The 18,927-nt window shown below is 52.8% G+C and overlaps 2 protein-coding genes and 1 long non-coding RNA gene across 4 annotated transcripts; 1 reads left to right on the top strand and 2 right to left on the bottom strand.

The window, feature by feature from the left end:
* On the bottom strand, positions 447-3,447 carry LOC110404001 (zona pellucida sperm-binding protein 3-like). Its single transcript, XM_021407858.1, has 9 exons — positions 2,997-3,447; positions 2,388-2,506; positions 2,205-2,308; positions 1,838-2,015; positions 1,644-1,764; positions 1,444-1,535; positions 1,214-1,359; positions 843-962; positions 447-627 (listed from the first exon to the last, which is right to left on the bottom strand). Exons 1-9 carry the CDS (start codon positions 3,402-3,404, stop codon positions 497-499), a joined length of 1,419 nt encoding a protein of 472 aa, XP_021263533.1. The 5' UTR covers positions 3,405-3,447; the 3' UTR covers positions 447-496.
* On the bottom strand, positions 7,717-16,233 carry CD276 (CD276 molecule). Of its 2 annotated transcripts, none has more exons than XM_021407867.1 (8): positions 16,082-16,233; positions 15,616-15,691; positions 13,301-13,651; positions 12,924-13,220; positions 11,129-11,266; positions 9,780-9,821; positions 9,566-9,601; positions 7,717-8,814 (listed from the first exon to the last, which is right to left on the bottom strand). In XM_021407867.1, the coding sequence occupies exons 2-8, from the start codon at positions 15,683-15,685 to the stop codon at positions 8,792-8,794; spliced, it is 957 nt and encodes a 318-aa protein (XP_021263542.1). In that variant the 5' UTR covers positions 15,686-15,691; positions 16,082-16,233; the 3' UTR covers positions 7,717-8,791. The 2 variants fall into 2 exon arrangements, with proteins under 2 accessions (XP_021263542.1, XP_021263543.1); XM_021407868.1 differs by lacking the exon at positions 16,082-16,233 and adding an exon at positions 15,819-16,040.
* On the top strand, positions 16,098-17,993 carry LOC110404012. Its single transcript, XR_002442012.1, has 2 exons — positions 16,098-16,233; positions 17,828-17,993. It is a non-coding gene; the product is annotated as an uncharacterized LOC110404012 (long non-coding RNA).

The raw sequence follows: 18,927 nt of genomic DNA, 5'->3' as shown, positions 1-18,927 counted from the left end.
GAGAGCTCATAGCTAGCTTTGAATTCTAGGCAGAAGAGATCATCAGCAACCTTAGCCAAGCAGGTAAGACTACGCTGTACAGGAGGGGGGAGGAAATGATATAGAACAAGGAGAGTGGCTGAATATCGCATTACCTCCACCCCTTATCTTCAGAGGTAGGGACTCGTCTTCCAGGCTGTATCAACTCCTACCATCAACAAGCCCCAGAGACAGCTGCTGTTGTGTCCTCCAGTATCACCACTGCTAAGGAGGAGCAGACAGGACTTTGAAAGCCCCAAATCCATTTGCCATCTGTCAGCAGCATTGATTTTTCCCTCAATAGGCTGAAAATAGGAGCTAAACCAGCACCTGTGGCCACACCAGCAGCTGGCTTACCTGGTGGCTGGTGCCTTATCTCCCACCCATTGGAGCAGACCAGAACCAAGGCTGCCATCCCTCCCTCCCACTGAGGAGAGAGGGAAGACAGAAACATTTCTTTTTATTAGGAACAGGGAAATTACAGTGACTCTCTGGGAGGGTGACTGTATCTTTTGCACACAATAAATATTCCAAGGGCAGTTAAGCTCAGCACAACAGCAGCTATGAGCATGGCTACTTGAACCGGTACAGGAAGTCCTTCAGCAGCACCTGGAACAGACAGAAATCCCCTCGCTACACATCTAATGGCTTCCCACCATCTGCCAGTGGCAGAACTTGCAGGTTGTGTCAGAAAACAATTCCCCAGGCTGTCTTCTGGGGATTACAGACTCTCTAGCATACAGGCATGAAATCCACAATAAGGGCAACCTAGAGTCACCTTCAATTGAGACATGAAGGCACAGTCACACACAGAACCCACGTACCCTGTGGTGCCTTCCCTGCTGGCACACGGCGTCCTGAGGAACTCCATAATCCCTGAGATGGATCAAGGATTAGCAGTGGTCCAACAGAGACTTCAGCTTCTGCTCTCTTCAAGGACCCATCTAAGAAGGCACAAACACATTGAACTCATGGGAGAGGATTCCCAGTCACTCCAGATTTCAGGGCTTACAGGAAGGTGGCCCTTGCAAAAGCAGGTTTCCAGTGATTTTACATAAGGACAGTTATGATACTGAAGAGCCAAGTTTGTCCTTGAGATGTGACATATTTCACGAAGACCACCCAGCACCTCAGCCATCCCAAGCTGCAAGGTCACTGTGATGTGGGGCTGCATTTAGGGTACACTGAGCCCTACCTTGCCTGGAAGAGGTGTCCCTCTTCAAGCGTCTCCCTGACCATCTGGCCAGAGGATTAGTTCTCTGGGAGTATCCTCCATATAATGGACAGTTGCCTGTCTCACAGCAGCTGCAGATATCTCCAGTACCCTCCACAGGAGCCCAGCTAAAAGGGAAACACCCATGAAAGAATCACTTGTGAGCCCTCTCCTCCTAGCTGTCCCCATCCACATGTCCTACAGCTACTCACAGGCTGCTGGCTTTGTTGAAGGAACAGGCCTTGTTCAATGGATTGGGGGCCTGGTCTGCTGGGGAGACCTTCAGGTGACACGTGATGTAGATCTGGAAGGGAGATTAAACCATCATTCCCAGGATAAACTGTGTTTAGTCATGCAGAACACTATCGCTTCAGAACAGGGCAGGCCAGGAGGGGTAGACATTGTTTCTCACCAAGTTTCTGTCATCTCCTGCAAACTTGAATGCATCAACCATGAACTGCAGTGTTTCCTGCCTTGGCCGTGGAGATATGAAGGCCGAAGTGGTGTCATCTGCTCTCCCATCCACCAAGCACCTGGGTGAGGGTCAGACATCAGGGCAGCCCCAGCTAACTGCAGCATTACCCAAAGACCAGGCCATCCCCTTACCCGCTGAGGTCAATCAGGGCATATCGAGGAGAGGAGTTCCTGTCTGGGCTCAGAGTAGCCACACAGTCATCCACAAAGAGCCTCAGCGGTATGTGGTCACCAGCCATGACATCGGCCTGGAGATGCAGGCTTTCCCCCAGTTGGACACCATTGGAGAGTCTCTCAGTTCTCCAGTCATCTGGAATGGGAAGGCCAAGGATACAGGCTGCTTTGGAGAAAAACACATCACCCTCTCGTGCACATAGGGCATCTTAACCAAGGAGCAACCCCATGTAACCCTTCTTTAAGGCGTCAGTTTAGCCCAGGTCTTGCTCTGCTTGGACCATACATGCACCAGAGGGAAACGGGGCTGGGGCACTACACCCACCACTCATGAGGCGCAGGGAGAACACCAGCTTCTCTTCCATTGACAGTGTGGAGTGGAAGGGAACCCACGTAGGTCGGACAGCATTGCTGCTCACATTGCTCTTCCTAATGTAAAGATGTGTTAACAAACACGCCACCATCACTGTAGGTCCAGAGAAGCAGAGGGACAGTCCTATTTACTCACCTGGGATAGTGACACTCAATAGGAACCACAGCTGGGCTGGTCCTTACAATGACCATGTTGCCAACAGGAGTAGGTTTATAGAACAAACTTGTTTTGTAGATCAGGGAGTCTGGTGTCAGCTGGAAGGGACATTTAAGAGTTCTGATAAGTCGGTAAAACAAACCAGTCAACCAAAACCTCAGCACTGACTGTAGCAGGACATGGATGTACATCAGCCAAGAAGACAGAGCCTGTGCTTCATGTTCTCCAACCCAAGAAAAACATTACAGGCCTTGCTTGCAGCTAACTGGGTGTTGCACATAGGCTTAAGGACAGCAGCCACACTCAGAAAAAACAGCCCTGCAACAGTCACACTACAGCTCTCTAGATTCCTGCTGCAAGCAGATAAGTGCCACACCATAACCCCAAGCCTTAACATCACCTTTACCAGGTCATTTTTAGGACTGAGTTATTTGCTAAGACTAATTAGGTAGCGTAACAGCACATTGCCCCAGATAACTTGCATTTACCCATCTCCAGCATGGAGCACAGCCTGTTGAAAGGGCATTACCCTAACCAGCAGCATCTCCAGGGATGGAGCAGCCCCCTCACCCCAGCACCCCACCTCACCTGTAGGGTGCTGCCGCACTCATGCAGCCCAGCCATGAAGGTCACCACATTCTCAGCAGCGTTCTGGGCCGTGGCCGGGCAGGCAGCTGTACCCAGGGTCAGGTCTGCAGCCCGGACCAGGCGCCCAGTGCCAAAGAGGTCCCTGTGCACCGTGACCACCACCTGCGCCTCCTGGCACCACACAGACACGGGGTGCAAGGGGGATGCAGCCTGGAGCTGAGACATGTCCACCCATGCCCATGGAGAGGGCTGGGAGAAGGAAGGCACCTGGGGTGGTCTCCAAGAAGAGTCCCCTCGGACCCTCAAGACTCCTGAGACTCTTGGAGAGAAATCCCAAGGACTATAAGATGCTGCTTCAGCCAGCATCCAGCACAACAGAACAACACCCAGGCTGCCTCCAGACCCCATCCTAACACCAAGAAAAGGAAAACCAGCAGATAGAGAAGAGGTTGCTCAGATGCCTTTTATACCTTTTAGACCAGATGGGATGCACCTGGAAGCTGCAGGCGGGGCCTCCTGCAGCCCTTGGAGCATCCAGGGCCAACCCAGGTCAATGGGAATCAGCTGGGACCATTCTTCCATCTTGGAGCATTGCCCTGTATTCCCCCAGAGCATTGTCCTGTGTCTCACCTGTATGGGATGGCAACAGCCATTGCCACCTCGGTTTAGGGACACAATGGGAGGTGATTGTGGTGGGGGAGTGGACACAGGGCTAACCCAGTGGGAGTGGGAAGTGGGGACATGTTGTGTCCTGTTGTATCTCCTTGGACCACAGATCTTGCCGACCTTCTGAGCGTCCCTGTTACCACCCATGTAGCAAGAGAGTGCACCCAGCCCCAGTGACCAGTGGCACGGCACCAAGATGGAACCTAGGGCCAGCAGCCCCAGAGCACGTCTCCATGGCCAAAATCATCCCTCATGCCTGTGCCTGTCTCCCTTACTATGGCTGAAATGGAGCTAATGTTGGCCAACATCATGCCGGAGGCTCCGCAAACATTTCAGATGCCCAAAACCCAAGTTGTGAGCATCAGCCGAGGCAGTACGTTCAGACATGGAGAGGGCTTTCACAGCTCTTTAGCTGCCAAATCCACCTGGGCTCTGGCCCGTGTGTGCTGACAATCTGTCCGTGCTTGATTTCATGGGTATCTGCACTGGGTAATTGTATATCAAGTAATGAAGGCATCATAACCGGCTTATTTGCATAGAAAGCAGAGGTACAAAAGCCGATCTTCCCATAATAGCAGCTGATAAGTGAATGGCAGGCATAATCAAGAGATTAATTGGCCCTCGTGTGTTAATTATGCTAATTGGCGCAGCTGCTGGTGCGTACAGTAGGATGACTAATGGCTCTACATCGCCGCGCGGAATGCGGAGGTTGGGGGTCACGCGGAGCTGCTGGGGTCCACTTGACATGGGGACGATGCCCTGCAGCTGAACAACCTGGAGGGATTTTAACATGAGGAGTCGTATTTGTGCTGTGTTTTTACAGTAGCACTGCACGCACCAATAGAATGGGATTTGCAGGATGAAGCATCTTCCTCCCCACCTGCAGGATGGGTCCGGGGTAGCGCACGCTGCGCAGACTCGCAGCAGGCAGCCGAATCCCAACAGGATCCCCCCTTCCTGCTGGCCCATGCATTAGACATCTGCTGCGGTCTCCCCAAAGTGTGGATAGTTTTATGAGTGATGAATAAATGATACAACAAGAAAAACCTCTCCGGTGGCTCAGGCTCTCTTTATTAATTCAGGAAGCAGCGGTCGGCTCCAAGCCCGGCTCGTGCCCGTGTTCGCTGGGTGGATGGGAGATAGATGGGCCTTAAACATTGCCAGCTCCTGCTGGGTGGGAAAGGCTGAATGTCAGGGGTGGGAATGGTTTTTGTTCTCATTTGGGATCGATAGGCTGCAAGAAAAAGAGAAAAATCTACCACCTCCCAGCCGCATCCATCACTGTGATCTGCATTTAATAGCTCTGAAGGAATAGCCTTTTCCATTTGTGACTATAGATTTCCTCGGGTGATGAAGGACGTTAGGGACATCTCCTTGCTCTTTGCATCCCTGGGCCGCCCTCTCCTGGGCAAGGAGCTCCACCCCCTGGTTGGGTGGGTGCCATCCATCCCACCCATCCCTAGGGATGCACCCAGGATGGAGAGATGGGGGGGCCCAGCTTGGAACATGCCAGAGCCAACGAGCATCAGCACCTGCGTTTTTCCCTGAGCCTGGGAAATTATTTCGTGCGTGGAAATGAACTGCACCGTCAGCACTTCTCTGGATGGCTCATCCGTTTGTTTGCCAGGGTGCTTTTTTCCACTGGAGTGTTAAATACTGTATTAATCGGGGAATTGAAGAGGTACCCTGCGATGCTCAAGCAACTTGTACTTACCTGAGGCAGCACATGCTCCTCTCCAGCTCATTGAGCAATGACAACCTCACTTTGCCTCCTGCCCCGACGCTATAACCCAGTCTGCAGCTCAGAAGCACAGCCAAGGGATTTGCCTCGTGGTCATTAAATGGCAGTGAAATGGCCCCCAAGTCACCCTGCTAGCATCATCCAATGCCCCCCTAAAATAAAGGAGTCCTGCTCGGCAAACACGGGGGAAAAAAGGGAGAATCGACTTGGAATTTGAAAACAACATCACTCATTCATTTCCCTGGTCAAAGACAACTTCTTAATGCCAGGTAGGGGCTTTTACGGGATATCAGTTTCATTTCAAATCTCTCTTCTGAGTCACCGAGATAAATACGCCCTGCTCTTCCCTTCTGCTTCAGCTCGTGTCTAAGTGCTGATGGATAAATCGCTCAAGTTGCCCGTGACAAACGAGGCCGGATAGCCAAGGCTGTAATTAAAACGTCTCTCAACCCCTTGGTTAACTCTGACATATTGGGACCAGATGCACTGCGGCAGCAGGGAGCAATCCAGCCAAAAAAAAAAAAAAAAAAGGGTTCTAGGAGGGAGAAAGGGGCTCTGAAAATACCGACCCCGCTTTAAAAATAACCGTCTTTTGAAAATAGCGCTTTTTATTCCTCATCAAAAGGGTCTAGGCACCAGGCATGAGTTTTTCAAAGCCTTTTGATGCCTGAAAACAGGCTCACGAGCATCTCTTGGGGCAGGTGGAGGAGGATGGCTCTAAACTGGCTCCAATTTCCATGGAAAGCAAACTCTTGTTTCCAGAGCTGAGCTTCTCGTTGGGAGGAAAACAAAAGGGAAATGAAAGAAAAAGTGGTTGTATGGGACAAGCGGGCTCAGCAAGAGCCATTCTGGATGGGATGAAATGTCCCATTGTACACTGGAAGGGAGCGTTTCACTCAGGTATTTGCAGGAAAATGGGAACCACCAGGTAACGGGCATCCTGGATTTCAGACTGATTTGCTTAAATCTGCTCTGGATACCACTTCTCAAGAGAAGCTGCGAGCAGGGGTGGAAAGCAATTAAGAAACCTTCTGCCTCTCTCTGCCTAATGTGAGCTCACATCCTTGGCTTCGGGGCTTTGCTCCTCACCTTCAGCAGCTGAGACCCAGGAGCTGAGGAGCTTTTTAGGGGAACAAGAAGCAAATTTGCTTGTCTTATGGCACACGGGTGCCCTAAAACATCCCCTTCCCTTTCTGTGCAGTGGATCACATGGGGAATGACAGAAGAACTGATGCTGGAAATCACCTCTGGAGATCACCTATTCTCCAGTTCATGATGATGAGCACCAGGGAGGCATCCCATCCCATTAACCTGCATCCTGTGGAGATATCTTAGGACCTTTAACACCCACGAAGGTCCTCAGCTTCAGGACGACTCGTCCGATCACCCATCAGCATTGGGCAGGGAGGGTTAATGGCTTTATTCCCCCAGCCCAGAGGCTGGCTGAGTGCTAAATAATATTAATAGCACCTCCTGGCACCTCGTTAAAAATTGCACTAGTGCTTAATTCAGACTGTATATCACAGCCCCTAAATGAAATAACCATCCATCCCCTCCCTAATATGACTTTGATACAGGCACGCTTTAACTTGTCTCGCTTTTAGAAATATTTTTCTATTAAAATGCAGTGCCTGGCTGCACGCCCGGGAAGGACAGCTAAAAATAATCCTCGCGGGCCGTGATGGGTTGAAGGAGACCCCATCTCTTGGCAGCAGCTCCTCTGTTCATCAAACCCTACCGATGGATGGGATTAAAGAGCAGCCCAAAGTACGGAAAAATGTCATGCAGCTGGTGCAGAGATGATGACGGCCCTTTGGGATTTTGCTCTTTTCTCCTGCTACTCTAGGCATCAAAATAAAGAGGAGCTATCAAGGTAGGTCTCATCACCTGGGGGTGGATGATGCCATGGTGGCAGCAAAAGACTGAGGGACAGAGCTAGAGCAAAGCTGAGGTCCAAAATACATGTACGTATGTTAATGTGAGCATCTTTAAATCAGTGCGGGTCCTGCGGGGCCAGCCCAGGCCATCAAACACCCTGGAAACACGTCAGACATGGACATTGGGTTTCTCTCTTCTGTGCTGAGAATCTTATCAAGTCAACCCAAAAATTTAATGCAGTATGAAGCAGGTTGTCCTTGTTCCTACAGATAGGTGCCCTTGGCCCTTGGACCTCCTCCACCGCCAAAATACAGATATTTTTTCTCCTAGAAACAGTACAAGCCATTGTTGATTTGGGAAGCAAATGGGGTTTTAAGGTGGGAAAGAACCTGAGGTCATCCTCACTCTCCCCTTTTCAAACCACCAACTCAGAAATCATCATCCAAAACACCCAACGTGTTTATTTGTCAAGGCACAAAACCCTCCGGATTCTGGATTTTAAATAACAAAAAAAAGCAACAGAAGACCCATGGCTGGACCCAGGGACGTGCCACAAGCAAATCCATTCCTCAGCCTGCGTTCAAAAGCCATCCCCCCGTCTCACACACGCTTGGCATTGGGTGCCCCTGCCAGCAGCCATCCGAGCAAAACCCATTTGGGTTTTATCCAAAACACATTAAAGGAGCATTATTTTTGTCACAAACACTTGGGGTTCCAGAGATGCTAAGGCTTTAGTACATCCCGTGCTCGAGTTATGATTTAACGTTTCATGAGGCAACAGGCACATTGATCCAGCTGGGGATGGGCAGCTGCTGCATACTCCGTGGGTGTAGAAACATCCCTAAAAAACTAGATTTTGGTGTTTTGGTTTTTTTTTGTTAAAAATGAGATTTTTGTGGGTTTTTTTTCCTTAAAAACTAGGTTTTGGTGTTTTTGGTTTTTTTTTTTCCAGCATTCCTGAGCTGAACCCAGGTAGTGGGGTGGCATTAACCACTTGCTAAAAACCCCTGCCTCTGCCGCCCACCAACTTCCAACCCTTCCGAAGTAAAGGGAAGGCATCACACTGCCCTAGTTATTCCCTGAGCCCTGCCTCAGGGTCGGGGCAGGGAATGAGCCCTCCGTGGAAAATCCTTCTGGTTAATTCAAGGCATGGGATAACCATGCACTTAAGGCAAAAATAAAAGTCCAGCTGGAAGTGCAGTGGTGTAAGGTGAAATAAAGAATCGTCCTAGTGTGGCTCTGCAGTGATGCTCACCCTGCGGGCTCAGCCCAGCTATGGATGTGGACGGACAGACAGACCCTCAGGCTGTGGCTTTGGGGTTCACTGGGGTTAAAGAGAGGCACAGCCTCTCTCCAGCCCCAGGGCACCCTGAAAACACAGAGAGTGACAGTACTCGGTGCAGGGGTGGCAGCAGGTCGGGGTGTCCCTGTCCCTCTGGTGTGTCCTGGGTTTGTCACCGCAGGGGACGGCTGGGCTGGTGTGGGGCATGGGGTGCTGTCCCAGCTCCCATCAATCAATTTCTTGCTCGTTATCTGGGGGAAAAAAAGGAAGAAGAAAATAGGCAATAAAATTAAAAATATTAAAAATAATAATTCACAGGCACAGAGCTGAAAGCACTTGCCTGCATCTCCCTGTCCTGGAAAACAAGAATTGTCCAGGGGCAGATACATGGGCATGTGGGAAGACACGTTTGAATTTTGGGATGAAAAACCAAGAAATGTGGTCTGCAGCTAGCAGAGGGAAGATAAGAGTGAAGAAGAGATGGAAAACAGGGAAAAAGGGAAAGCAGAGCTACCTAATGCTTTGCTAAATGCAGGAATGGGAGGGGGGCTTTTATAAATCTACTGGTGGAGGGGGAAAAGGCATCAGAGAAATAGCAGCGCTACTGATAACAGTGAAACCAGCAGTGATTCAACATCAGTGTAAATCCAGATCTCACGGATTCTCATCCAAAAATCAGTACCTGGCTGCTACTCAAAAGAAAAAGGGCCCTGGGGACGCCCAAATTCCCAGCAATAACCCGGACGGGTCTGGAGCAGAAGGGGAAGCTGGGGATGCTTGCTCCCATTTCTCATGGTCCAGGCTTTCTCCCAGCACCCTGAAGACTAAATAAAGCTTTGAGAGCAAAGCCTGGGATGCTTCAATGCATCTCAGGCCCAAAAAAACTCCCTGCGTGCAAGGAAAACCTGCACAGGAGACAAAACTTTCTCAGAAGCACCTCATAGATGAGCCTCTCTAGCCAGAGCATGGGCAAAGAAAAGGACACCCAGCAGATGCACTCACCTGCTTTGTCTTCTGTGCTCTTCAGTGGCTGCAGAGCTGCGAAAAGCAAAACCAGCAGTGGTCAGCCTGCATGGAGCAGCTCGAGACCCTGCCCCCCCCTCCCGCTTTTGGCATGTTGGGATGTGGTGGGGCTGCACAACCAGAGAGTATCTCACAGCCCCCTTCTTGGCATGGTACTGGGAGCACCGGGAACCAACCTGCAGCACCCACCTACCTGTCTTTTGTTCTTCCCCCTCCGTGTCCTGCTCCTCCGTCCCTACAAAAGAACAACCAGGAGAGAGTGAAGCATTCCCAGACCTCCATCCAAAACCCGCTGGGTTCACGCCTGCACCCCTGCTCGTGCCTCCCTGCCTCTGCTCAGATGTGGTACCCACCTGCATCCCACATTCTTCCTCCAGCCCTGTGCTGAGCCCCAAAACCCATGGGGGGGGCATTTCCCTGGCTGTGCGTGACCCCACAGCTCCGCTCCCTATTTATAGCACAGCTGCCATCTGGAGCCAGGGGCTTAGGGACAGCCCTGGTGGCAGGATGCTCTGAATCCCCGCGATGCAGTTCCCAGCCAGAAGGACTGGCAAAAAGCAACACTCCTGCTTCCTGCAGCTCGCACAAAGGGTCTCACAGGGTTATTGTTTAAAGCAGAGTTTGCTGGAGGGCAGGGAGAATATCGCAGGATGTCCTCATGCCAAAGGATTGAAGTGGGGGCCACGGCCATGCTGCCCAGCACTTCGAATCCTCCAGCAAAAGGGAGCATTCGCTGGGGTTGGTGCATCAAAGGGAAAAAAATATTTATAAAATATAATAAAAACATAATTAACAAACCCACAGCAGGCAGGGAGAGGGGGAACAAGGCCCAGGGCGGTGTGGTTTGCACAGCACAGGGCTGTCAGGGCAAGGCTCTGGCAACACAAGACGCATCAGCCCTGGAGCCAGAGGGAGACAAGCGGGAACGCCAGCGAGCTGCTGCTGCTGCTGCTGCGGCCATTTCGGAGCACAACAGCTTTATTTTTAAAGGAACAAAGCCCCACTTTCCGTGCAAACACCTCTCTGATGAAAAGAAACAAAAAGAAAGGAGGGGGAGAATGCGGAAAACAAGAGCGGGCACACAAATATTTTTCAAAGGGTGCATTTCAGAGTGCTTCCCAGGAGAGAGCAGCACGGCTCGCGGTAATCCTTTCAAGGCGCAAGGAGAAAGGAGAGCAAGGGCGAGCAGGGAGCAGCTCTGTCTCATGCTATTTCCGCGTGTCAAGGCGCGCGACATTTCCGCAGTGGCAAACGCTTGGAGGCAGCTTCTGGGAGCTGCTCCCGCGCCATCGGGGCATCAGACATGTGGAGGATGCTTGAGGGGAAGGGGGGGGAGATGGAGAAGGGCAGAGCAGAAAGGTGAATGTGTGCCGGGAGGTAAAAACCAGAGGAAAAAGCTCATTTGTGCGCAGAAGGAAAGAGCCACCTGGATAGATGCATGCTGGCAGCATCTGTCTTTGACAGATGCCACCACCAAGGTAAAGTCATGCAGGGTGAAGTGTCCCCCTCCAGCACCTGCTGCTGGGACAGGGGATGCTCTACCTGCGTTCTCCTCTTCCTCGCAGCTCTGGCGGATTTTCTTCTGGCAGATGTAAGCCAGGACAGCGAGCAGCACCACGATGCAGACGGCGAGTCCCACTGTCACCCAGAGAGCCACGGCAGGGAAGGCGAGGTGCTGGCCTTGGGGAGAACACCAGAAACCCTTTTATTTACAATGCTAAGGGAGGGAGTACGCAGTATCAGGGATCCCATGGTGGCAGGGGATCGTCCTTGCAAAGGGCAGATGTGGTTTAGGGGATATTTCACTGTACCAAGCCACAGATATAATTTTGAGAAGTCGGCTTTCACATAAGGCATCAGGAATCTGTGATTTTTTTTTCCACGTAACATCACTTCATCTTCAAATAAAGCATCGTCCTGAGTAAATCCCATTCAGGGATGTTCCCTTTTGGGGAGGAACCCAGAAAGAACAGATCCCCTGGCTGGGTCTCTTGTTCTGCCTTAGCAGACCCGTAGTGGCAGGGGACATGGTGACCACGGAGCTCCCTGACACACGCAGCCCTCACCCTAAGACTGACCACTTGCTCATACACTGAGAAAAGCAGCTCTGAGCCCATGCAAAAGTCTCTCCTCAGTCCTCATCGACAAAATTCCAGCTTATGGGCAAAAAGAGGGAATGATGGAAGTGCTGTCACTGTCCCATTCTCTATCCATGGCCAATTTTCGGCACCCATGTGACACTTGCTGGAAGAGCTTGGTGCCACCAGTCAAAAGGTTGATGCTCCACCAGGGATCCACCTTCACAACCCAGCAACTGCAGAGCCAATTAAACACTAATTAACACTGCTGGAGACTGCGTAAGGTTATAAAGAGCTCCAAGGCAGCAGTAAAAGCTGAGCAAGTGAGGATGAGTGAAAGGCACTCCAAGTCACCAGTGTGCCGAGAATGGGCCCTGCAAGACACCAGTGGAGTGTAAGGGGCCAGACTCCTTGGAAATATCTCCTGGAGCTCATCCCTTCCCTTCCCAGAGCATCTTTGAGGACTCCTGAGAGCAATAGGAGGGGTCTCAAACCCCCTGCTAGCCCCAGGAGGTTTGGATTTGGCGAACACAGGCTCACAGCCACGGATTTTGTCACCCAGCTCCTGCGCACAGCCCTACAAGGCTCCTCAACCGAGCCCTGCCCACACTCCTTGTCACTGCCATCCAGGATGAATGCTGCTAAGTCCTTTATTTGTCGGACCAGCAGAGCAAGACATTGTCAAAGCAAAGTGGTGAGACTGAATGATGCTCAAAGACAAATGAAGCGAGCTGGGGAACCAGCCAGAAAGTTTGCTGAGACATCAGTCTCCATGCCAAGCAGCCCAGGTGGGAAACAGCATTGTAATTCCAGGTGCCCAAAGGGTGTCTAGGTCAAGATTAGAACAGCATGAACACGCAAGGGGTGCTGTGTTTGTGGAGGATCGGGATGGGATGGAGCTGCATGGCCACGTGCTATGGAGAGGAAGACTATCATGCCCTATACTGGCTCTCTAGAGTGGTTTATACTAGGACAGGGCAACTAGTAAAGCTAGAACTATAAAAACACCTCGAGACCCTTCCTGAATCTCACACAGTCCTTGCAAAAGCCCATGCTGCCTTACAGCAAGAACCTCCAGAGTAAGGCTTGGAGCAGCATGGATGGACAGCACAGCCCCAAGCCATCCTGCAGCTCCATGGGCAGGGAGGTAGAGCTGGGTTATGGTAGAACCCCAGGGCTGCTTCTGTGCCAACCGATTTACCTTCTTTAGAGGTAAATCTTCACGCTTTATTCCCCAAATCTGGCCCACACCGGCTCACCCGTGATGGTGACAGAGGCATGGGTCTCCTGCTGCAGCACTGGGTTCCGCACCAGGCAGGAGTAGGTGCTGCTGGGCTCCACCAGCACGTGTAGGACGCTGTACACGTCGAAGAGCCCCTCCTCGTTGGCCACCTGTGATGTGGTGACGTTTTCGGTGATGTTGGCACCATGGCTGTCCTGCCAGAGGACGCTGGCCTCGGGGTAGCCATAGGAAGATTGGCACGTGACAACCACCAGATCCCCCGGCTTCAAGTCCTTGTTGGGCTCCAGGTTCAAATTAGGCTTGGAGTAGGGAGCTGGAATGAAAGGAGAGCCACCATGAAGGATCACGCGGAGCCCAGGGACAGATGGATGTCACTGCGCGGCCACGTCTCACCTGCTACCTGCAGCATCACAGCTGCGCTGTTGTAATCACGGACGCGGACGAAGCAGGTGAAGCTGCCCTCATCTGCAATCTCCACGCGCCGCAGGAGCAGGGAGACATTGCCCCGGGACAGCTGGTCGTAGAAGAGGGCCGTGCGGTTGGCATAGCCCCCGCCCTGGTCGGTCAGCTGGTCCCTGCCGCCAGAGAAGCTGTGCACCAGGCGCTTGGTGTCCGTCAGCTGCCAGATGAGACTGAGGTCCTCCAGGCTGAAGTTGGCCTCGGGGGAGAAGGAGCAGCGCAAGGTGGTATCTTGGCCATAAAGGGCCACCACGGGCTCTTCCGGGACCTGGATCTCCATGGCACCTGCAGGATGGCAGGATGAGAAGGACACGGTGGTCAGACGCCGTCTCTGGCTCAGGGCAGCTTTTTTTGGGTCTACAAAAAGCCACCTCAGAGGCAGGATGCAGAGAGAATGGAGGTAGTGGAGCAGCATGGTGAGGTCTTTGTTTTGACAGGGAGAAGAAAACAGCCAGCTGAGGGAAATGCAGCTTGTCCCCACGGAGAGGAGATTGGGATGTGACAGCTGTGGGGACATGGAGGCCCATGTTGGTCCTCACAATGAGCCGACTCCATGGCTGGGCTCGTGAGCGCTAGATGGCACCAGCACTCCAGCTGGCAGCTCCTGTGCCAACCTTGCCAGGATGTGGTGCCCACGTTCCTCTGCCACCCCTAGACCCCCCCCAATGCACTCGTCTCATAGACTGGTCCCAGAGAGTGATGTCCCGTAAGGGCAACGTTCCCCAGTTCTCCTCATATATAGTATGGGGAGGAAATGGGGAAAAATCTCATCTGAGACAAAGGAAGATGCCATTTTTATATAGGGTTTTATGTACTGATCCTGGCTTCATGAGCCCAGCCAGGGGACACAGGCTCCAGCACAGGGCTCTGGGGCACCATGTCCCTCTCTGCAAGTGGCCATGTGCTGGTGACATGCCCAGAGGAGATCCAGGAGCTCAGACGGACCCAGACTGTAACAGAACTCTGGATTTTATCCTGCTACACCTTCACTTTTCCGATGTAGCACACAGGAGGTGATGTCCCATGCTGCAAGGATGCATCTGGCTTGGTTTCAGGTGAGATTTTTCCTTGCCCTATTGGGTTTTCTGGGGAATTGGGGAATGTTACCCTTGTGGGACACCACCATCCACTGCCATAAGGGATGGCAGCCGAGGGGTGGAGTTAGACCTTGCACGGGTCTAGGGGAAGGATCCATACCTCTGTGGTGAGCCTCAAAAGTGGCACCTAGGAAGGAGGGCCTGGGGGTGGCAGAGGAAGTGGTCAGAAAGCCACCAGAGCCATGGATCCCACTGCCATTGCTGCTATAGCATCCCAGGGCACAAAGCCATCACAGCTATGGGGTCAAGTGGCAGAAAGTCATCGGAGCCGTGAGGTTCCAGGTCCATTGCAGCCATTGGAGCCATGGGATCCTGGGGCTATCTGCACCATTGCAGCCATGGGTCACATGGCCACCAGAGCCATGGGGTCCCATGACCATCACAAGCACAGGGTCCTGGAGCAGAAAGCCACCAGAGAGCCATGTGTTCCCAGGGCCATCAGAGCCATCACAGTCATAGTGTCCCAGGGCACAAAGCCACCAGGGCCATGGGGTCCTGGGGCCATCAGAACCGTTGCAGCCATGGGTCCCATGGCCGTCAGAGTTACGACTTCCCAGGGCCATCAGAGCCAGGGGTTCCATGGCCATCACAGCTAATAGTGTCCCGGGGCACAAAGCCGTCAGAACAATGTGGCCCTGGGGCCATCAGAGCCAGGGATTCCATGGCCATCACAGCTACAGTGTCCCGGGGCACAAAGCTGTCAGAACAATGTGGTCCTTGGGCCATCAGAGCCATTGCAGCCACAGGTCCTATAGCCATCAGAGACATGGTGTCCCAAGGCCATCGCAACCACAGGTTCATGGGGCATAAAGCCATGAGAACCATGGGGTCCCAGGGCCATCAGAGCCATCGCAGCCAAGATGTCCCAGGGCCATCACTCATTGCAGCCATGGGTTACAGGGACACTGCAGCCATGGGGTCCCAGGGCACAAAGCCATCACAGCAGTGGATCCCAGGGCCATCAGAGCCATCACGGCCATGGGCTCCTGGGGCCATAAGAGCCACAGATCTCACTTTCCAGGGCCACCCATGCCCACAGGCTTCCAGAGGACCTCGGGACCATCAGCACCACCTCGTGAGCATTGCCTCCAGCTCTAGGCTAAGTGGGGGTGAAGTGGCACTGGGGCATTTCCTCCGGGCGGCCCCACTCACCTGCCAGGCCGAGCACCGGCGCTCCCCAGGCGAGCAGCAGGCAGAGCATCATTGCACGTCTTCTTGGCATCCTAAGCTGGGGGGAAAATAAGGAAAAACAGAAAACACTGAGAGGGTGTGGAACCTCACCGCTTCTCCTCCCCTTTTTGTTTCTTTCCAAGCTTTCTCCCCGTGGAGCTCGGCGGGTTCTGCCCATTTCCCACCTGGACACTTGCTCCAAAAGTGACTTAAAAGGAGCAGTTCCTGGGAAAATCCCCTCCCTAAGTGGAGCTTTCGGGGGCTGCCCCAAAACACGGGGAGGAAACCGCCATCCCGCCCGGCCCCATTCATTCCGCCTTCACGGAACAAAGCCTGGAAGCCGCACGGGAAGGCACCAGGGCTGCGGGACGAGCCCGCGCCCGGCAAGGGAACCCTGGGCACCGCCACGTCCCCCGCGACCCCGGGCACCGCCGGGCCCCGCACTTACCGCGGGGAGGGCGCGGCTCGGCTCGGCTCGGCGCCGCTCGGCTCCGCTCGGTTCGATTCGACTCCGCTCGGCTCCGCTCGGCTCGGCTCGGGAGCACGGCCCGGGCGCTGATTGGCTGCGGCCGCTTCCTGCCCGGGGACCCCACGGCGGAGGTGGGGCTGCGGCCGTGGAAGGGCCGTGGGGAGCGGGGTGCAGCGTTGGGGTTCGGGGAGTCGGGGGCGTGGGGTGTACGCAGCCCCAAGGTTGGGGTGTATAGAGCTGGAGAACTGAGGTTCGTGGAGCTCCAAGGTTGGGGTGCGTGGAATTAGGGGGTTAAGTTAGATGGAGCTTTGAGACTGAGGTGCAGGGAGAGTTGGAGTGTATGGAGCCGGGGGATTTTTGTATAGAAATGACTGGGGTGCATGGTGCCAGGAAATTGGGGTGCACAGAGCCATGGGACTGGGGGAATGGAGGTGGGGGACTGGGGTGCAGGGAGCCCCAGGATTGGGGTGCACAGAAATTGGGGTGTTGGGGTGCAGAGGGAATTAGTGTGCAGAGAGCCCCAGGACTGGGGTGCACAGAGACAGGAAACGGGGGTGCAGGGAGACTTGAGGTGCAAGGAGCTAGGGAGTTGGGGGGCATGGAGCTTAGGGAATTGGGATGCAGGGAGCCAGGGGATTGGGGTGTGCAGAGCTGGGGAATTGAGGCTCATGGAGCCACAGGATTGGGGTGCATTGTATTTGGAGACTGAGGTACATGGAGCTCTGGGACTGGGATGCAGACAAAATTGGGGTGCAGAGAGCCCCAAGACTAGGGTGCTTGGAACAGCCCCAGCATTGAGATGTATGGAGATGGGAAACTGTACAGAGCTTGGGGACTGGGGTGCATGCAGCCACAAGATTAGGGTTCACTGGAATGGGGTATTGGGATGCAGAGAGAATTTGGGTGCAGGGAGTAATAGGGTTGGGGTGCACAGAGCCAGGAAATTGGGGTGCAGGGAGACGAGGTGCAGAGAGTTAGGGTGTTGGGGAGGATGGAAATGGGAAATTAGGGTTTGTGGAGCCCCAGGATTGGGGTGCATAGAACTGGGGGATTGAAGTGTATGGAGCTCTGGGACCGGGGTGCAAGGAGAATTGGGGTGTATGGAGCTAGGAGGTTGGGAGAATGGAAGTGGGAGACTGGGGAACATGGAGCAGAGGGAATTAGGGTTCAAGGAGCCAGGGGATTGGATGCAGAGAACTGGGGAATTGGGGTACGTGGAGCCTGAGAGTTGGGGTGTACAGAGCTGGGGAATTGAGGTTTATGGGACTCCAAGATTGGGGTGCATGGAATTGGGGGATTGACGTACATCGAGCTCTAGGACTGGAGTGCAAGGAGAATTGTGTACAAAGCAGGAAACTGGTGCACAGAGCCATGGGATTGGAGTGTATGGAGGTGGGGCATTGGGGTCAAGGAGCTACAGGATTGGGGCAGAGTGAGAATTGGGGATGGGCATGCCCAGCAGTGGGGCACTGGGGTGTAAGGAACCGTGAACAAGAGTGCATGTAGGCAAGGGGATTGGGGCGCACAGAGATGGGAAGTTTGGATGCATGGAGCCAGGGATTTTGGCTAGCTCAGCAGCCCCAGCTCGTCATCGGTTGAAAATGCTACTAGAGAGGAATGCCCGGATATTTGGGAACCACAGTGCAGGGAGACCTACAGAGGGCAAGGCCTCAGCACATCGGCGGCTCTCACCATGTTCCCAAGGCCACTGTGTTGTCCCCACAGCTTGGTGGCTTCCGTGCCTGCGTGGGAGGTTTCAGTCTCAGTCCAGAGGAGAAGAGGAAGCTCCTCACCCCTTTGATTACAGAGCAAAGCTGGAACAAGCAAACCTGGAGAGCTCAAAGCTAAAAAGCAAATAAAAATAACTGGAAAAGTGTTATATTTAAAACAACCCATTTTTTTTTTCCCCTTTGGGCAAGGAAGGCTGTTGCAGCGGTGGAACTGCAATGTCTCGAGCCAGACACCGTGGGTGATGGCAACAGGGGCAATCAAGACTGAGGCAGATACACTTTGAAAGCTCACAACTAAATCAGGAGATGGATTTGCAGGTTCTTCGTGCATGAGATGGGTCCCTGATCCAGCTTCAGCAGTGCTGGGTCCACAGCAGCTCCGGCAGCACCACAAGAAAGCTCAGCAGCCTTAAAATGCAGGTGGAGCACATGGGTTTTGGCACAGACTTCCCCCAGAAAGGTGCAGACTCACAGCGCAGCTTCCAAGCACCAGGAATTTTTAGTGTTAAATATGAAAAAAGAAAAAGTAAGATATCCTTTGAAAGAAAAGTAGATTTTTGAACATCAAAACCAGCTTAAAAATTAAAATCTATGCTGCTTGCAAACTTGTTCATAATTAACAATGAAAGGGCTTCCAGGGAGAAATTTAAATAGTGGATGCTGTCTGTCCCAAATGATTCTTTCTGGCTAATTTTCCTTCCTCACACCCTGAAATACCCAAGGTGTGTGCATGAGAAATGTGCATAATAATGAAGCTGACAAGAACAAAGACACGGCAAGGCAAAGAAAAGGCTGCAATTTGCAAGTTTAATTTCACGCTCAGCCAGGATTTGATCAAGGAGAGGAGGGATGGGCTGAGGTTTGGGGGTACATACATATTCATGATATATATTTGTAATATATTCAGTACAAGGCAGGAGAAGGGATAATAATCTCATGTTGCCTATGTGCAGGATTCTATCCTCCAAAAACTGCCCAGATTGTCTGTTTTTGGGTGATTTTAACCCAAACATCCGCCATACTCATGGTGGAGGTAACTTATATCCTGCAGATACGGCACTGCAGGGCCTTTGGACATATGGAAAATAGCTCTGG

The sequence above is a fragment of the Numida meleagris genome, chromosome 9 (genome assembly GCF_002078875.1).
Source record: "Numida meleagris isolate 19003 breed g44 Domestic line chromosome 9, NumMel1.0, whole genome shotgun sequence".
Lineage (NCBI taxonomy): Eukaryota > Metazoa > Chordata > Aves > Galliformes > Numididae > Numida > Numida meleagris.
Note: the sequence above shows the minus strand (reverse complement) of the source record. Positions and strands in the feature narration are given on the sequence as shown.